Source organism: Rhododendron vialii, chromosome 12a (genome assembly GCF_030253575.1).
Source record: "Rhododendron vialii isolate Sample 1 chromosome 12a, ASM3025357v1".
Taxonomy (NCBI): Eukaryota; Viridiplantae; Streptophyta; class Magnoliopsida; order Ericales; family Ericaceae; genus Rhododendron; species Rhododendron vialii.
Window position 1 is genome coordinate 16653648 of NC_080568.1, and position 19440 is coordinate 16673087.

General features: G+C 37.0%; 2 protein-coding genes across 2 annotated transcripts; both read left to right on the plus strand.

Moving 5' to 3' along the window:
• Nucleotides 1-2516: 2516 nt before the first annotated feature.
• On the plus strand, nucleotides 2517-3284 carry LOC131311155 (glutaredoxin-C1-like). Its single transcript, XM_058338486.1, has one exon. The coding sequence runs from the start codon at nucleotides 2650-2652 to the stop codon at nucleotides 3040-3042; it is 393 nt and encodes a 130-aa protein (XP_058194469.1). The 5' UTR covers nucleotides 2517-2649; the 3' UTR covers nucleotides 3043-3284.
• Nucleotides 3285-11639: 8355 nt separating this feature from the next.
• LOC131311044 (auxin-induced protein 15A-like) lies at nucleotides 11640-12757 on the plus strand. The gene has a single exon (XM_058338360.1). The coding sequence runs from the start codon at nucleotides 12140-12142 to the stop codon at nucleotides 12524-12526; it is 387 nt and encodes a 128-aa protein (XP_058194343.1). The 5' UTR covers nucleotides 11640-12139; the 3' UTR covers nucleotides 12527-12757.
• Nucleotides 12758-19440: the final 6683 nt, after the last annotated feature.

Below are 19440 nucleotides of genomic sequence, written 5' to 3' on the forward strand. Positions count from 1 at the left end.
ATTGGCCATCATGACATTTTCAACTTGAATTCTCCACAACAAATAATTGGCTCCATCAAGTTTAATGTTTACTAAAGAATGAAAATTAGAAATGAGAAATGCGAGAGAAGTAGGTAATTGAACAGTAACTGTCACCATTTGATGTAAACACAGAACGAACAAAGTTAGGGTTTCAAAACAGTAACAAAGAAGAACTACGTTGCAAAAGAACTAGAGCGGAAGAAGACGCCTCAGGATTGAAGGACTCGCGTCTTCTCAAAACCAATTGACAATGAGTGAAGATGTCTTAAATGTTATTAAGTGATCACCCATTCTACTTCAAAACAATATGAAATTCATTTCATTGACAGTAAGATGGACATAAAGTTTTCACACATAGGGGTCACGCCATGGAAAACAAAAGCTGAGTATTACAGTATACTTTTAGGTGCGAGTAGAAGATGTAATGCAACCGACAAAAAGGACGGACACAGCCGTCTACATGTATGGAATACGTATATAACTCTGCTCCCTTTGCAGTACTTTATTTCTTTTTCTTCTTTTTTTAAATAAAGCCTGTTCCCAAGGATCGATCCTTTCCTTTATTATATTATGGAGTAATAAAAACAACAACAATCCAACAGCTTCCAGTACTTTCACAGATCTCAATAACCTTCTTTACCTTTAATTCTGGTGGTTTTAAATTTTCGGTCTTGTTATTGTCAGATTACTGGTCTAACGATAAATATATTAAAAGATAAAAAAAATATGTATTTTTGTGTACTTTTGATACCCTTTAATACGTATTCACACACTCACTATTGTCAGCCCATTAGACTAATTTTAGAATTTTCCTAAAATTTTTGACAAACAAAACAAAACAAAATCCCCTCCTACCACAGCCGCCTTAATTCTACGCACAGAGCGCTGAGCTAGCTGACACTTTTGCCTCCCATATCAAAACCCCAAGTTGTAACAAAGGGAAGTGAAAATTTACTTTCTTGTCTATCTATCTACAACTACTGCAAGTGCCTAGCCAGCTATTGTTTTGTTTTTAATCCGCCGGATCCTTTCAAAGCAAATTTTACTACTGTAATTATTGCCAGATTCTAATGCATGCGTGCGTACGTACGTAGGCTCCTCAACGCACGCCTCGCGACAGCTACAGACAAATATTTACTCCATTGGTATTTACACAAACACCCTCACGACAGTTTCAGGTCCTGCCTGATCTGACCTGACCTGATCATAAATAAGTCCACTACTACTGGAATACTAGTATATCTACAAACATGCAGAGACACAATAGCAAGCTATTTTCTCGATCAAAGTAGAGTACTTATTTGAATTCCTTAAAGAAAAAACTGGATCGAGTAGCTATCTCACTATAAGAAGAGGAAATGGGGTGACAAGAATATTTTTATCAAACTTAATTTAGCATATATAACGCCACTTGGGACTATTGGATAACATGATGGTATACATTTTTATATTCAAGACAAGAAATAGAATTGATCGAACATTAAAATTTACGTGACAGGATAACATTTGTTTATATAATTCAAATCTGAATTAGTAATTATGTATGTATAATCATGTGGTTATTAATCTTCGATTTCATTTTTTTTTTTTGTATACTACAGTTGGTAAATAAGTATGCCTGATCATGTAGTTATCAAACTCCAATGAACCTATTTTTTGTACATAGGTTAGGTCTATAGAAAAATTGTTCTATCGCGAAGTTATCACTCTCCGATTATTCTATTTTTTACTTATGTTATGGTCTAAAAGTAATAGTACAACATGAACAGTTATGAATAGGAAAAAATTGGGATTTCATAGAAACTTTTGGTCAATTTTATCCTTTTCTTCTACTCATCACAGAGGAATTCATAAGTTTTGATGCACGGGTGTATGTTTTTCTACAGCTTAGTAACAATTTTCCTAAATTGTGTGGCGGTTTTGCTACGTGATGATGCCAAAACGGCATGGTTTTATAGCCCTACAAAGCTGCAGTACTGAAGTACGTAATATATGCACTACAACACCACCTCAATATATAGTTGAACCGAACTGTTTGGCCATTGAAATTAGCTCACCTCGAGAGTCAAAGTCAAGACCACCTCAAAAGTTTTGAAAACTTATTGTGTATATTTTGCTAAAGAGGTTATTTCGTTTGAAAAATTGGTTTGACTAAAATATGAATATGATAGATTAGCTTTTTCTCATTAAACTGGATAAAAAAACTATATATTTTTTTTTATGATAAATCATTTATTGTAAAAGATAAACAAACTTGATCATGTGGCTGATAATGTCCCATCGAAATAATGCTACAGGAGGTTAACAGAAAACCAACCAAGATTCCTTTACAAAACCTACATGAACGCACACGTCGCCCAATGAAATGTTTACTTTAACAATGCCTCTACTATTAACTGCACATGCATGAATCAACTTCAGATGATCCCAACTCATCCACTCCATATATTCCCTATATAAACCTCCCCCACCCTCTCTCATCACTCCACAGTCCTAAGACTCCTAACTTGATCTCTCTCTACCTACTCACTCACTATATCTATATAGTCTCTATCCCTCCCTCCCTCCCTCCCTGTTTCACGTTAATTTCCTTAATTTGTTCTTTAAAAGCCACTCCCCAAAACAACAATGCAATATCAGGCCGAGACATGGGGATACTATCATCACGTGCCGGCATCCGCAGTGAGGCACAGCATGATGGTGGACCCGGTGGAGCGAGTGGCGAGGCTGGCGTCGGAGAGCGCGGTGGTGATATTCAGCGTGAGCACGTGCTGCATGTGCCACGCCGTGAAGAGGCTCTTTTGCAGCATGGGCGTTAGCCCTGCCGTGTACGAACTGGATCAACACCCGATGGGGAAAGAGATAGAGAGGGTACTTGTCAGGCTGCTCGGAAACGCCCCCACCGTTCCCGTCGTGTTTATCGGCGGGAAGCTAGTGGGGGCCATGGATAGGGTCATGGCTTCCCATATTAATGGGACCCTGGTCCCACTTCTCAAGGAAGCTGGTGCTCTCTGGCTTTGAGTTTGAGATTCAAAAAATTTACATATAGCCTAGCCAGCTAGGTTAATTCGGTCGAGGAGGGACTAACTTAATTTATTTTAATTACATGGGAGAAAGAAAATGGATGGGTGCATGAATTGGGGGACTAGCTAGTTATTTGTGTTTCAGGAATGAAAGTTTTTTTCAGTAATGTTAAGCTCATTCTCTGTGCTGATCGATCGAGAGTTGATTTTATGCACTTAAGTGGAGGGATTAGTTATTAATTTGTTATGTAACTGGTCCATGCTTATTATGTATATAGAGATAATATAATATTGTTCAACCAAGAAAGAAAAAAAAAGTGTTAAATGTTGTTGCGGATTTCTTCTTAATTTCTAGCTTCTACAAGTAGTTAACGTACGTTTGTATAAGCTTTTGTGATTCTGTGAAAAAATAATAATAATAATTTTTTTACATATTTTGCTAGAGTCCATACATTTAGTACGATATATACCCACGAATATAATAGATAAATTAAAGGTGTTGGATCGAGCACCACATGAAGGTGTCCCTAAACCACCAAGTAATTTTTCCAAAGATGCACCAAACAAAGTATTGTTCGTAAAGCGACACGACCTCGTTTTCAAACAAGACTTAGTTTTAATCGAATGCATCGTCATAATGGGTGTTAAATTTGAGGTTTTAGCACTAGCTAAGACATTTTCGAAGCTTTAATGCAGGAGTAAATTTCAGGTCTCCACCATCCTCTGCAGGGCCAGGCGACCGCCTATGACCTCTCGTTTTGGGCCAAATAAAAGAGCCCCAAAATGAAAAAATATAATAAATATTATATGTTTGAAAATTTTAGAAGAAGGTTATTGTAGCTTGGTGGTAAGGCATGCGTGTATGGGGGGACATGGGAACTTGAGTTCGATTCTTGGCTGCCTCATTTTTTACCCCAAAGTTTGGGAATCTGTACAACATAAAATTTTTGCTTAAACCACCTTGGAGCCTTGAACCCACACCCTTCGGAACTTAAAGGCAGTTCAACCACTTTGCCACTGAACAACAAGGCTAGCTTGTTTTCTATATTGAACAACTAATAAATATATTAAAAAATGAGAGGCCTCATTTTTAAAACGAGCCTAAGGCCTCAGAAATCTCAAGGTCGGACCTGAGCCTCTGTATACCAGCTTGTAAGAAAAAATGAAGAGCAATATTCTAGCCTGATGCTCTGCATTAGCCTAGCTTCCGCTCATAACTTTTACAAATGCTACTGTTTCTCTTTTAAACATAAAGAGGAACTATTCGCAACTTATTCCTTTGTTATATTTTTCGATGTTGCTCTACAAAAGTGTCATCCCATCTTTTGGGCAGTTATAACTTGTGCGGAAGTGAAGATTTAATTAATATTTTGCTGAGATGAAGTTATTAAAGAGATGCTGATTCATTGAATGTAAAATAAGTCACTAGCTAGCCTCAAAAAGGTGACTTTCTAGGTATAATTTGGAATTTTATTTGCTGTTGAATATTATGATATTTGGAATTTTGTTTGATTTTTCTTTAGCCATCATACCACAATTATTTATTAAAAGATGTGAAAAATAATTGGTAACAAAGAGATTTTGTGTATGGCAAGATTCAAGCACTTACTTCCTATTGTTCGCAATAGGATGGAAATCTTCCATATTGGCACTCTATAATACTCCGCTAGTCATTCTGAGTGGAGATCTAGATGGTGTAGGTTAGGAGGAAATGGTGTATGATAGTATGGTTTGTATATATGCGTGTAGACATGAGTGCAGTCATTTGGTTAGCCAATTTGGCTAGGTTAAGGGCTATGGCTCATGACTAAAATAAATGATCATATTTAGGGCTATGGCTAATGGTTTGGGTCAAGTCCGCCACACTAAGCTTTGTGATGTCTAAATTAAAGTGTACAAGGTCTAACATTAATTTAAACATTTACCATTAAGCTAAGTTAGCACATCAATTAGCTTATATTATTCTAATATATTCTAATATAATATAGTGTGTGTGTGTCTATATATATATATATATATATCAGTAATTTTCAGGTCCACTCGCCCGGATTTTCTTATGGTCCGGATTTTCCCTTTCCCAATCGATTTGCGATGATCCGAGCCGCTCAATGTGTTCAGAACGTGATTTTAAGGGTACCCGCGAGAAATTAGCAAAAAAAATGATCCGGAAGGGCTTGATTCGAGCAGTTTTTTATTGAACCGTTCAATAAAAAACTATTCGGATCAAGCCCTTCCCGATCATTTTTTTTGCTGATTTCTCGCGGGTACCCTTAAAATCACGTTCTGATCACTTTGAGCGGCTTGGATCATCGAAATTCAATCGGGAAATGCGAGGTCCGGACGGTCCGGACCGTAAGGCGTCCGGACCTGAAAAGAACTCATATATATATATATATATATATATATATATATATATATATAGAGAGAGAGAGAGAGAGAGAGAGAGAGAGAGAGAGAGAGAGAGAGAGAGGTTCCGGTGAGGGATCCCTCATTTTATTAAAATGCGGGACTCTCCTTCCCGATTGAATTTCGACGATCCGAGCCGCTCAAAATGATCAGAACGTGATTGTAAGGGTCCTTGTGAGAAATTAGCAAAAAATGACCGGGAAGGGCTTCATCCGAGCAGTTTTCATTGAACGGTTCAAAAAAAACTGCTCGGATGACGCCCTTCCCGGTCATTTTTTTTGTTGATTTCTCGCGAGGACCCTTAAAATTACGTTCTACACATATTGAACAGTTCGGATTTTCAAAATTTGATCGGAAAATGAAAGTCCCTCATTTTAACAAAATAAGGGATCTCTCACTTGAAAATTCTTCTATATGTATGTGTATATATATATATATATATATATATAAGAAACATTGTTAACTATATTGTTTTCTAATGCAAGGTTTGTTTTTATTTATTTAAAGATGTTAAGTTTGTAGTTCAGTTTGTCATTTTGTTTTCTGGATAATTTACATATGTTTTCAAAAAAGAGTAATATATAGTAGAACAATGTGGGGAAGAGGAAATTTTCCACTGCCTTGGTGGAGGGAGAGGAAGAAATTAATGTGTCCAACGTGATAGTGGGACATCATAAATAATTCATGTTTTGTTTCATCGAAAGAAGCCCACAGTACAATAATTGCATTCATGTAGTCAATTCTGATGTTCTCCATGTTGCGGAAGTGGGTAACACAATTGACTGGGCTAATTCCATAGTAAACTACGTACATTTTGCAACCTTAAAGTATTACCTCTCTTCGCTTTGGTGCTCAAGTTTGACTTTTTTGTATTAGGTCCTTTAGTTATTGGGTTTTTGTCAAATTTTTCCAATTTGTAACTGAAGGCATGGTATTTAGACTTTCCCTAGTTGGGTTCCTCGAGTATCACTTTTTCCCTTTTAGGCCATAAGTATTGCTACTTGTTTTTTTTTTTTTTTTTTGATAGGCAAAAAGTTCATTAAAAAATCTTGTCAAAGGGTACATCAAGATGTGACTAGGAGAAGGGGAATCCAACCAAGGGTTGGATGAAAAGAAAAATACTGTTTAGACCAAGCCAAACACTCTCAAACAGGCCAAGCCCTAAAGAATAAAATATTAAACACATGACTGAAAAAGACCCAGCCCAAAACTTGAGCTGAGCCTGCCACAGTCTAACCCTAACTCAGACAACACAACTGCCGCCGCAACAAACAAGAATAGCTCTACAACCACCACCAAAAGCCCACCGCCACCATCTGACTTGCCAAAAACCCCACCTCAACCACTTTATTGATACTGCAAACACCTACCACATCACAAGACAAACACTAATAGTCGATGACGAGAAAAGCGGTTTGAAATGAAGTGACCTCTGTGAGATGTTGGACTCCATAAATGGCTGCCAAGACGCCGCCACTTCGGATCTTATAAACGACCAGGAGCACCAACTACCTAAGCACTTCCAATACGCCACCCCAAAACCACCACAACCCGCTGCCAAACCACCGGATCTCCACAGCCACAACCCCAAAACCAGTTGCACAATCACAGGAAGCCGTTAGGCCAAAGACCAAGATTGCTCAAGAGCAGATTCGGTTGGAAACCATGCTGCCATAACTCCGCCCAACGTCGCCACCAACACTTAGCCGTTAGGACAACTGGCTACCCTCAGATGTAGTTGCCTTCAGGTGGAACGACGGCCCCGGAGGAGAAACGACAGGGAGAAAACGACCAAAAAGGGAGCAAGAAGTGAATCTGAGTAGGGAAAGGGGAAAAAGGGGAAAACACCTAAAGGGTAGGAGGGAGGGGAGGCATTCGACCTTGTTACCACCTTGCCCATAGTTCGACCATTTGTTTATTTTGACACTTAAGTTTAGTACATGCAACATGACATTTTTCTTTTGTTACATAAGAAAAACTAAGAGGAAGTTAAGGCCCACTCGAACGCAATGCTGTAGATCAAGTACAAGCATGTGCTTGAATTCTTCAAGACGGATACCAGCAAGACCAGCTTAGTTTCTTGCTAGCTTCGCCATTCAATTGCCTTCGCAGAGTGTATGCTCAATTGAGGGTATTTTATGGTATCTTTGGTTAGATAAATAAACAACAGTTGTGTAATTGTTGTTTTTAATGACGTTTTGAAATGCCGCTAAACGGTTTTTTCTTGTAGTGTACTAACACAACCACATTGGTAGAAATCCAATAATAAGGACCAAAGTGTAAAATTTTGAAGTTTAAAGGGCAAAGTAAACACTGCATAATAGTTAGGGGTACATAGTGTAATTATCCAGTAACTTCATGAACATCGCATCATTCTATACGCATTAAAGGCTATGATTACATACGCACATATATAATCAAACACGTCCGTGTAATTATAACTTATAATCAAGGAAGAAACAGCTAGCCTAATCAATAAACGTGTGGAAACAGACAACTTGGTTTCTCTATTCCAATTATTTTTGGTTGCTGATTTGTCACTCCCTCTTTTCTTAACGTCACTCTTCTGTAAGTGTATTTTTGGTGCAAAAATACACTTACAGGGGAATGACGGTAACAAAAAAGAGAGTGACAAAATCATTTCCCTTATTGTTTCGTCAACTAAGTTATGCAGCATTGTAATAGCATCTCCAACCTATTTCTAAAACTCCAAAATGGAGAATTGATGTGACATATATAGAAGATAGATTTTGTAATTTATCTATTTTTTTCTTAACTTTTTGTACTTTATAGGAGAATTTTGGAGGGATCTATCATTCTGTTTAAAAAATTTGGTCTCTAAAATAAAGTTGTAGTTTTCATTTTTGGAGACCCAAAAGTAAATTTGGAGACCAAATATAAAAAATAAAAAAATAAAAAAAAAGACTATGGTTTCTTTAAGATTCTCTCCTTAAGTACAAAAAGTTGCAAAAAAAAAAAAAAAAAAGAAAGGGATAAGTACAAAATTTTCTCTTAATATGTTACACCCATTCTTCATTTTTTAGAGTTTTAAAGATGGGTTAGTGATGCTCCAAATTTAGGTTATAAAATTTGGTCTCTAAAATTTGATAATTAGAGTTGTACTATTTGTAAGTATTCGTGACATGTTAAAATTATTTGCTCGCACTAACCAAATCTTGTCCTTAGAACGGTTATTATTACTAATTGAACAAGGCCAAATTGAACAGGTCAAAATTACTGGAGAGAGAGCGCACACTAACAGGGCCTATGGAAAACTAACCAGAACAATGCAACAATGATTTTTTTTTACTTCATAATTCGAGATATTCGGATTAACTTACACATAGCTCGACTAGTCTCTGGCCCCATAGAGATCAATTCCATTGCACACTAGCAAGGCCAAATATCAAGAGACTTCATGACATCTTTTTCTTGTTAGATATTAGAGGACTCCCATTTTTATTTTTATTTTTTGGGTTGGGGGTTGTAAATTTAGAGGACTCCCTTTTCAAAGGATTAAACAAGAGTGCAATTTTGTTCACCCTCCTTAAAAGAGGGTGAACATTATCCTCTCTTTTATTGGTTGAAATGATATGGATCCCACCACAGAGTGATGTCATGTTTACCATGCAATACACTTTTTGGTAAGCATGACATCACTTTGTGGTGGGACCCACATCATTTCAACCAATAGGAAGAAGGATAATGTTCACCCTCTTAAGTGGAGGGTGAACAAAACTCAACTCATTAAACAGTCATATTTTTGTTTCAAAACCACCTAAGAGGAAGTTGAAGAAAACAAAAAATTCCCTAACATGAACATTTGTTTGTTGCAAGTTTTAGTCTTGATGTTATGAATGTTTATGAAAGTGCTTTGAAGTTTTCTACATATATTTTATTTTTATATGCAAAGGTCATAAATTTCTACACAGAATTCGATTCGAGGGATGCATATCACGCACGCCAAAATAGGAGAGTGTAATTAACTTTTAACACTTCTTATTGTTGGGAGTATTAAACATGTGTTTCAATTCAAGTAAATTGATAGCCAAAGAAAAGGCAAAGAAAACTAGAATCTTTTTTTTTTGAAGGGCAAAAAAATTTTATTAATCTCTGAAAATATTTTAAAGATTAATAGGAGCAAGAAATAATGACATCAAAATTCTAACCTGAGACCCAAACGATCTACAATACTAAGATTAATCATACGTTCATCCGAGACTCAATCTCCAAGTTTGGTAAGAAGCCAAACACGAGAAGCCCTTTAGGACAAAATCCACACCCGCCAATAGCTTGAAAGCCCAGATAAAGAAATTAAGACCAAACACTTAAATAACCTAAAAACTCAAATAAAGGGATAAGCCCAGACCATTGAAGCTCAAAACCAAAATCCTAACTACTCACAACAACTTTTGCCGCCAGCCACCACGACCAAGACAACGCCACTCCCAGCCAAAGAGAGCCACCCGGAGAGACACCCATGATAGACTTGAAATTAGGCCTTCTATCAGAGGATGAGAGGAAGTTTCCCCAATGAACATTGGAGACAAGCATACTTTTCCTGAATAATAATTAGTTTTCCTTAATGGATTTTCTCTTCATTGAACTGTTGCTAGTGAATCGATGGTTAGAAATAGGGGGAATTTGCACTTTTACCTGTCTAAACTTTGACAGATTTGCATAGACAACCATGTACTATAGTTTTAACCGGCCACTTACACCCATGTACTTTCGAGTAAAGTACAATATTAAGGCAGGAATTTTCCCTCCTAAACGACTTCCATAGTCATAAAATAACCCTAGAAGCCATTTATAATGCTTATGAACCTCCCTTTGCCAAATAGAGCATGCCCCCCTACACTCAACCCATTATCTCTTACATCACAAAATTAAAAACCTTAGTTTTTTAATCAGGATTACACATACACATGCAATATATGCCATATACATTAAACAAAACCCATAATTTATACATATACAAATATACAATCCCAAGATACATGTATTGGATTCAACGAAATACTTGTAGATACACTAAATCTCTTTGATTTTGCGACCCCAAACCCACTAGCTTCTTTAGTAGATGAATAACTTCTTCACTTCAATCGATTGATTGAGCAAACCCATGTATTGTTATTGAAATTGGGAGAGATAGAAGGGTCTGCGTTAATGTGGGGGGGGGGGGGGGGGGAGGATATAGTCCAGTTAGTTCGGACCAGTTTGGTCCATTTGTTTGCATCCGAGGGGTCCAAAATTGTTTTGGATGGCTCAGATTTGTTCGGGGTATTTTGGGTATTTAATTCGAACAAATCTGAGCCGTCCAAAACACTTTTAAACGGCTCGGATGCAAACAAATGGACCAAACTGGTCATGATCCGACCCCTGGGGGGGGGGGTGTTCACGATTATTGTAAGGGGTTATGATACCGAATGGGCTTTTAAGTCTTTTCATTTATTCCATTAATGATATAGTCCAGTTAGTTCGGACCAGTTTGGTCCATTTGTTTGCATCCGAGCCGTCCAAAATTGTTTTGGATGGCTCAAATTTGTTCGGAGTATTTTGGGTATTTAATTCGAACAAATCTAAGCCGTCCAAAACACTTTTAAACGGCTCGGATGCAAACAAATGGACCAAACTGGTCCTGATCCGACCCCGGGGGGGGGGGGGGGGGTGTTCACGATTATTGTAAGGGGTTATGATACCGAATGGGCTTTTAAGTCTTTTCATTTATTCCATTAATGATATCCAGTGTTGCACTTTACTCAAAAGTGCAGGGGATGTAAGTGGCTAAAAATGGAGTACGACTAGTATCTCTGCAAATCTGTCGAAGTACAGGGGTAAAAGTGCAAATTCCCCTTAATAACCAGAATCACCACAAACAGGGGTTAAGGGTTTTTTGTGCTTTTGAACTGGGGAGGGGTTAATGGGTTTTCTCTTTTGACATAGCTGGAGAAGTAGAAAACGACATATATGGGGATGGGGGTAAAAAAGAAAAGAAAAACATAAAGGTGATGCGTAGAAATGATGGAAAATTATAGGATCCTGCAGTTGTTTCCTCTACCCACCAAAATATGTTTGTCCACTTCTCAGGCAAATTCACAGAAGCTGGCCTATAAATGTCATTTTAATTTGTGAGGAATGAGGATAATCATTTTCTCCTTAAAGTAATTTCAAGAAAATGGCAATTGTAGCAGCGTTGACAATTTGGCTAAATTTATGAATATTTTATAGCCTTATGAGCCTTTATATATGAGACCCAATTCCATCTTTGCTTCCATAAGATAAAGCTCCCCTGTTTCCTGTTTATCTCCATCACACATTCCTCCACATAAATGACTTGAGTTGATTTCAGCTAGTTTTTTGTCAATTTTCCTTTCTGGGTTTCTTGTTTTGAATGGTTTCATCTCTGTTAATTCGACTTTTTTAGCCCCATATACGGAGTAATATTATGAGTAACACTATGAGGCCAAGCATGAAAGTCACGTTTCATTTGGTTTATGACAGAGGTTAAGTTGTCATAAAAGAGAAAAAGAAAAACCCCCAAGCTTTTGATCTACTTATCATTTCATAGGGTTCCGGGGTTGTTCATAAGCTGAAAACCCTCTCTTGACTCTTATATCTTTCGATTTGAATTCTATACGTCTGTAAAAATTGGAAGTTAACCACCTTTTCCCCTTTAAAATCAAGAAATGGTTAATAAGTTTGAGAAAGGGCTGATCACAAGGACATGGAAGCGATGCAGATCGTGGCCACGCTCTGGAAGCAGAGAAGAAGAAAAAGAGGAACGTCGTGGCGGAAAACAGAGGGTGGCGCCGGAGGGATGTTTTTCGGTTTACGTGGGGCCCCAGAAACAGAGGTTTGTGATAAAGACCGAGTATGCAAACCATCCGTTGTTCCAGATTCTACTTGAAGAAGCAGCGTCAGAGTACGGGTATAACAATGAAGGGCCTTTAGAACTCCCCTGCGACGTTGATCTTTTCGTCGAGGTGTTGGTGGAAATGGACGGCTCCAATGAGATTGGTCAAGGGTTGGGCCTTGCTATGACTCGTATTGGCTTCTCAGCCCATCTCGGTTAGATTCCATGCATATATATAAATTCTACAGTAACCTTAATTGTGTTTGGACTTGGAGGAGTATTTTCTTTTGTTTGTCTTGTGATTATACAGAGATCGAAGAAAAATCTCAGCAGATGGGATTTATCCTAATTACGTTTGCAAGAGGACTAGTTCCGTTTAATCTTCGATCGTATTCAGGAATTGGCTTGTGAAGTTTGAAAATTGTTATTCAAGCCTTACGTGCTCTACTTTTAGTATGTTCTTGTTTTGTGTTCTAATTAACCTTGTGTCGGTGGCGGCAAAAGCGGAACCAGGAATTGATTCTGCCTTGAACTAATGCAAAATTTGTATATATGAACCAAAAAGAGACAAATTTGTACATATAATCATAGAATCCTCAAAAGAATCATCATCCATTTTGTTATGAAGATCAGTTTTCACAATCTTGATTTGAAAAACGACAAAAGAGTTTTTTCCTCCAAGTTTTTTTTTGTTGTTCCGTAATAATTTAACCTAAAACAGTAAGATTGTAATAACTAATATTTTAAACCAATTTAAGCACACCAACCAGTGCTTTGCATAACAAGAGAATACTTATGAATTTAAAGCCTTGTGATTTGTCGTACTTGAGTGGTAACAGAAGAAGGAGAGATGTAAAAAAATCAGACATGAGAAGAAAAAATGGGTAGGGCTAAAATTATTTGGACTGAAATTTTACATATAGAAATTTTTGCAGAACGGTGAGAATGAGAGAGGGAGAGGACTGACCCGTTCTTGTTTTAGACTGCCAATTGGTGGGTTGGGATGAATGGGATGATGGGTTGGGCTAAAAACAAAATAAGTTGGGCTAAAATTATTTGAACTGATATGTTACATGTAAATAATTTTATATTTTCAGTGTTTTGGAGTGGACTTGGGCTACAGCCCAACCTAGCCCTTGGCTAGTCCAGCCTTGGGTGGCCGACAAGCTGGCTAGTTGTGGTTTGCGAGGTTCTGGTTTGAAAACACGAGAAGCTAGACTTTTTGATTGATTATTGAGCTTCTTAGGGTCAGATAATCATTTTTTGAATGTTCTTAATTGAGTACTTTGTTATCAATAAAATTTCCTATCGGTTTAGCAAAAAAATAAAAAATATCCTTCTGTTTGGAGCTATTTGATCATGTCATTTGAAGTAATCGTGAAAAGGAATGCTAACAAGTAACATTACTACTACACTAATAGATATCGGTCACACTCAAGAACTTGACAAAGATCACAGTTTTAGTAAAAAAGTGATAAATCACAAATGATTCATCTTTGCTTTTATTGATGGATTTTGTTATTTCATCAGTTGGTACAAGGAAAGTAGCCTTCAGATGAAAAAATAACGAATGGAGTATTCATTTTCATCTCATCAGAAAGTAATATCAACAGACAATTGGATTCATCACGGGCCGGGGGTGCATGACTTAACAGAACCAATCAAACTGGGGTATATATATACGGAGACCTGACCTTGCTTTCAGACTTCAATTTCTACGTTTTAGCAAGCATTTGTTTAGTTATTTCAATTTTCAAACTATGCACGCACGCACGCACGCACTCCTGATGCCTCGAAAGGTGGCGGGAGATCAGGTAGCATTAGCAAGAAGTTAATTAGTACTACTATATATCAATATAGGGGTAGTACTTGTCAACTATATTACTTTACAGAAAGTCTACACACACATACAATCTGTGCACAGATTGTGCACAGATTTTGTTATGGGGCCCACCACGGGTTCCACACAAATCATCCGAGCCGTTCATTAAATGTAAAATATTTTTTCAAGGGTCCCCGTAAAAAATAATCTCAATCCGATACCTACAGATACTTGATCCAATCGTATAACTTTTCATTATCCGAAAATCTGAATGAAAAGTTAGATGGTTGGATGAAGCACCTATAGGTATTGGATTGAGCTTATTTTTTACGGGAACCCTTGAAAAAATGTTTTACATTTAATGAACGGATTGGATGATTTGTGTGGAACCCGTGGTGGGCCCCACAACGAAATCTGTGCACAATCTGTGCACAAAAATCTGTACCGGTAGCAGGACTCATTACTTTACTTCAACCACCTATCAATTTCATCTATCAAACTATAGTCTAGTTTAAACCGGCACAGGCCCTTCTAAAATTTCAAATTGGCTTGAAACATATTACTCAATTTTATTTTTTTTACGTGGCATAATGAAAGTTCGTTAAAACGCCATATCAATGTAACTTTGATACACAATGAAAGTTCGTTAAAACGCCATATCAATGTAACTTTGATAACATAGGATAATTGATTTTCACACTCACCTTTTGACAACTACATTTTCTTTTTTGTCCTCCTATGATGTGATCGAAATTTACAAAATTACTAACCTTTTATTTGTATGGTACTCTTTCACATTTAGAAGGACAACATTGTAAATTTACATCACAAAAACACAAAAAACGAGTGTGTTTATAAAAAAAAATAGAATGTGAATATCATTACCCGAACAGAATTGTATCGATGAGTTACATTAGATCATAAGTAAACTCCAAAAAGAGACAAAAGACCTCCATGCAAGGAAAACAAAACCTCTGAGGAAACATATTGCTTAATGCATGCCTATATTAATTTCGAAAGCATTTTCCTTACTTTTCTAATTTTATCAACACCTCCAAACATCAATCCATGAACCTTTTATCAACACCTCCAAACATCAATCCATGAACCCCTTATGGACTAGCACACTAACTTCCTCCACTAACCCTCGCTGAACCTCCACTGATGTATATAATATTGGCAAAAAAAAAAATGAGGTTTTAAATATTCATCCTCATACCTCATCCCACGTAAGTATTCATCCTGGTCATTTTCCGGAGTTATGTTTTCATCCTTTCAAAATGTGACATACCATCTTACCCTTTTTTTTTATAAGATATTCATATGTGTTTATTGTTTCCTAAACTAAGGGAATTGTTTCGTAAATTAGGGGGATTGGGATGAATATGAATATCTGCAACTAAGTGAGATATTTTAGGAGAATTTCAAATTTTCAAATGTTTAGGTTGCCAAATCCCACTGATTGGGGTTTCCATTTAATACGGGATGAACTCTTATTCATTTTTACATGTTTTATTTATTCTTAATATTTATTCCGTAAAAATATTAAATATTCAAAACTTGATGTAATTCCGAACAATGAACATAACTATTTCATTCTAACATGACATATTTAGAACATGAAATCATGATTTTCATGAATTTGGCATCATATTCATGACATATTCCGAAAAAATGTGGAATCAATTCCATAACATCACATATTGCGAAAAAATTATCTATAAAAACATGACCTATTCATTTTTTACTTGTTTTTATCTATTCTTAACACTTATTCCATAAAAACATGACATTTATATTCAGAACATGAAGTAATTCCAAACAATGAACATAACAACTATTCCATGCTAATTAACATGGCATATCTAGAACATGAAATCATGATTTTTGCATCATATTCATGGCATATTTTGAAAAGAATGTGGAATCGATTCCATAACATGACAATAATTTGAAACAATAAACCAACTGCATTTTTTGCCATGTTTCATTTGTCCCTAACATCTATTCCAGATATTCATATTCAGATTTGTTGAAATCAAAGCCTTCTTTTCTTTTTATCTCCCTCTGCGATTAATCCGTTGATGGAGAAGCGAAGCTCCTTTGCTGTATAAAATAGATGAGAAACAGACGTGCCCTCCAATCCTCTTTGCTTCTCCGGCGCGGATCTACACCATCGCATCCTCGTCGAGGGGGCCGCTGTTGGGGCGGGATCGGGTCGATGAGGTCCATCGGTGATGGCGGAGAAGGAGTTACGGTGGACGGCGTCATTGGAGCAGCGACAATCTAGTGAGAGTAATCATATGGCGGTGGGGTGGATGCATCGGGCCGCAATGGTGAATTCCAGAGAGAGAGAAAGATAGAAGAGAGAGTGTGGGACTTCGGTGGTGGAGTTGATGGCGATGATCAGCTCTCGTTGCAAGCCGCCGGGATGAGATGGCCTCTGGCCGGAGAGAAGAGACAGAGTTGATGGTGTATTGGGTGGGTTACAGGATGGGGGTTGCTAGGTTTAGTGGGGGGTGTGTGTATATATATACCATTTAGGAAATGAAAAAGATATATATGTTTTTCATATTTTAGGGGGACTTGTTGACTTATGTTTCAATCCCAAATTTCGGTGAGATATATATATTAAGGGCATTATTGGGATTATAAAAGAGTGGGGATGAAAACATAAGTGCCAAAATTGAGCAGGATGAAAACCTACGGGAAGTGAATTCTGAGGATGATTCTTTAAGTCTTCCAAAAAAAAACATCAATCCCTGAAGATTAAGAGGAAAAGATGTTTGTCAAAAAAACTCAGATCAAAAACATTTAGAGCCCGTTTCAGAAACACAATAAGAACTTATTTTTTGTGTAATAAGAAGACTTGTTCCGAAAAATAAGAAGGCTGTTACTTATTTTGGAAGAATATATATATAGGTACCGACCGGCCGGGGAGGGAAATCGTACCGACAACCGGGCCGGGCCGTCTCCGGCCACCGAACGGCCGATCCGAGCCGTCCAAAAATTCTATAAAAAAAAAATGAGGGGGCTTGCGCGGGAATCAACGGCATCCAAGATGTGTAGGGTGCTTGATCCGAGCACCCCTTTCCGTGTAGGGTGCTTGATCATATATACACGGAAAAGGGGTGCTCGGATCAAGCACCTTACACACTTCGGATGCCGTTGATTCCCGCATAGGCCCCCTTGTTTTTTTTTTTAGAATTTTTGGACGGCTCGGATCGGCCGTCCGATAGCCGGAGACAGCCCGGCGCGGCCGCCGGTATGATTTCCCTCCACTGGCGCCGGTATGATTTCCCTCCGCCGGCGCCCATTATCATAGCAACAGTCTTATTTTTTGTATAAGGCAATTTCAAGCTCAAAAATCATGTGTTTACGCAAATAATTTTCCTACCACTATGGATCTTGTTTGATAGATCTCATTGAGATGTTTAAGCGGTGCAAAAAAAATTGAATTTTTTTTTTCATTTATATTATTTTTGAGTTTGAAATGTGAAAGGAACTTTTTATTTGGATTTTGTGGAATGACCTTTCTTATTTTTGAATGAGAAGTGGCAAAATAAGTACTTATTTTTTAAGAAAATTTCCGGAACGGAGCCTTATTAGGTTAGCCCCAAAGGACAGGGCCGACTCATCTATTAGCCCAATGAAGCATGGGCTTTGAGCCCCAACTTTGAGAAGGGCAAATATTCTATGAGAATTGTGTAGTACAATTATAAGGTAGGCGCCGAATAAGGAACACAAATTCAAGGGGAAAAAGGCATGTTATATCTTCTTAAATTAACGTTTATTCTAATTTATTGCCTCGGAAAATAAATTAGTCTGACATGTTCAACACACAAGCTAAAGTGGCACTAGCCTATTGTTATTTTTATTTTGGATCATGTCGCATAACCCAATTGGTTAGCAAGAAATTGAATAATTGTACATCCACCTTTTATAAACTTAATTGAAATTGATAAAATACCGGCCTATGCCAAGCCTTGGTTGGATAATTGTTCAATAGGACCCCACTCTCACTCTTAATTTTCGCTTCGCACTAGCGCTTTCAATTATTATTTTTGAGAATTTAATAAATTGAGATGTTTTTTAAAGGCGCTCTTACGTACACGATGACGCTCCTATCATACATGCGTACGTATGAGCATTAATGTGACTTTCCAACTACTAGATATATACTAAAAATATCGCATGCAATACAATGAGGCTAGAAATGATAATGCAGCTAACTAGGCTTGTCAGCACCGAATTGCAGACTGTAGCTTGCCCCTTTGCAGGCTTGTGCTGAGTTTGTTTTGATGATTTGAATTGTTCATTTTGCAAAGTTCGTTAAGAAGAAAAGTAAGATTAAAATCATGTTCATCTGATATCAATCAATGTATGTTCGGAACACATTTCTCTTGAGGAAAATGGCCTCACGCACATTGCATCAAATCCATTCCGTTTTTGCCCTAACTTGTACCTGGATTATTGTCTCATTTATATATCGTGAACTTTTTTTAAAAATTTTGTCTTAATTTGTAACTTCTTATACCCCTCTTATCAAGACAAATTTATAATCTCTAAATACTTAATACAAAACTAACAACAGCTCCTAAAAGATAATAGTAAAAAAATTAAGTAAAAACACAATCCGATAGTGATTATACTTCACTAATTCCATTGATCGAGTTAATTAAGGTGCTGCTAAATACAACTGTGAATTTACTACATGTAGCCAATTCATAAAATTACTACATGTAGCCAATTCATAATTTCCTTTTATGAATTGACTACATGTAGTAAATTTACAGTTATATTTAGCCGGACCCGTTAATTAAAAGGATCGAGTGATAACTGATACAATATCAAGTCATCAGCCACCATGATGTCAAATCTCTGCTGGAATAATATGACAAGCTTGTGCCCTGTTTAACTTAGTACATGGGGCCATATATCATCATCAGCGTATGAAAGAAGTCAGAAGGGAAAGTCAAGGTACACATATTTTTGAAACACAGATCATAGCGATCCATACATAAAATAGCAAAAAATTGTGTCCGGAACCAATTTAAAAAAAAGGTAATTTACCAAAACGAATAGACATATTCAACAACAGCATTCTGTATTTTCTCCTTATAGTTAATAGGGTAGGCACAGTGCAAATATAACATGCATCCTCAACATCTTCTCCCAAAGATAATTTAAAAAAGAATATATATACATATATATATATATATATATATATACATACATATACAGTCCGTCTCCCGTAAGGACCACCTCATTTTAATAAAATGCAAACCTCTCTTTCCCGATTGAATTTCAAT

What these genes read in the sequence shown, in the direction of transcription:
- LOC131311155 (XM_058338486.1), top strand. Translation starts at nt 2,650, where the DNA reads ATGCAATATCAGGCCGAGACATGGGGATACTATCATCACGTGCCGGCA.
- LOC131311044 (XM_058338360.1), top strand. Translation starts at nt 12,140, where the DNA reads ATGGTTAATAAGTTTGAGAAAGGGCTGATCACAAGGACATGGAAGCGA.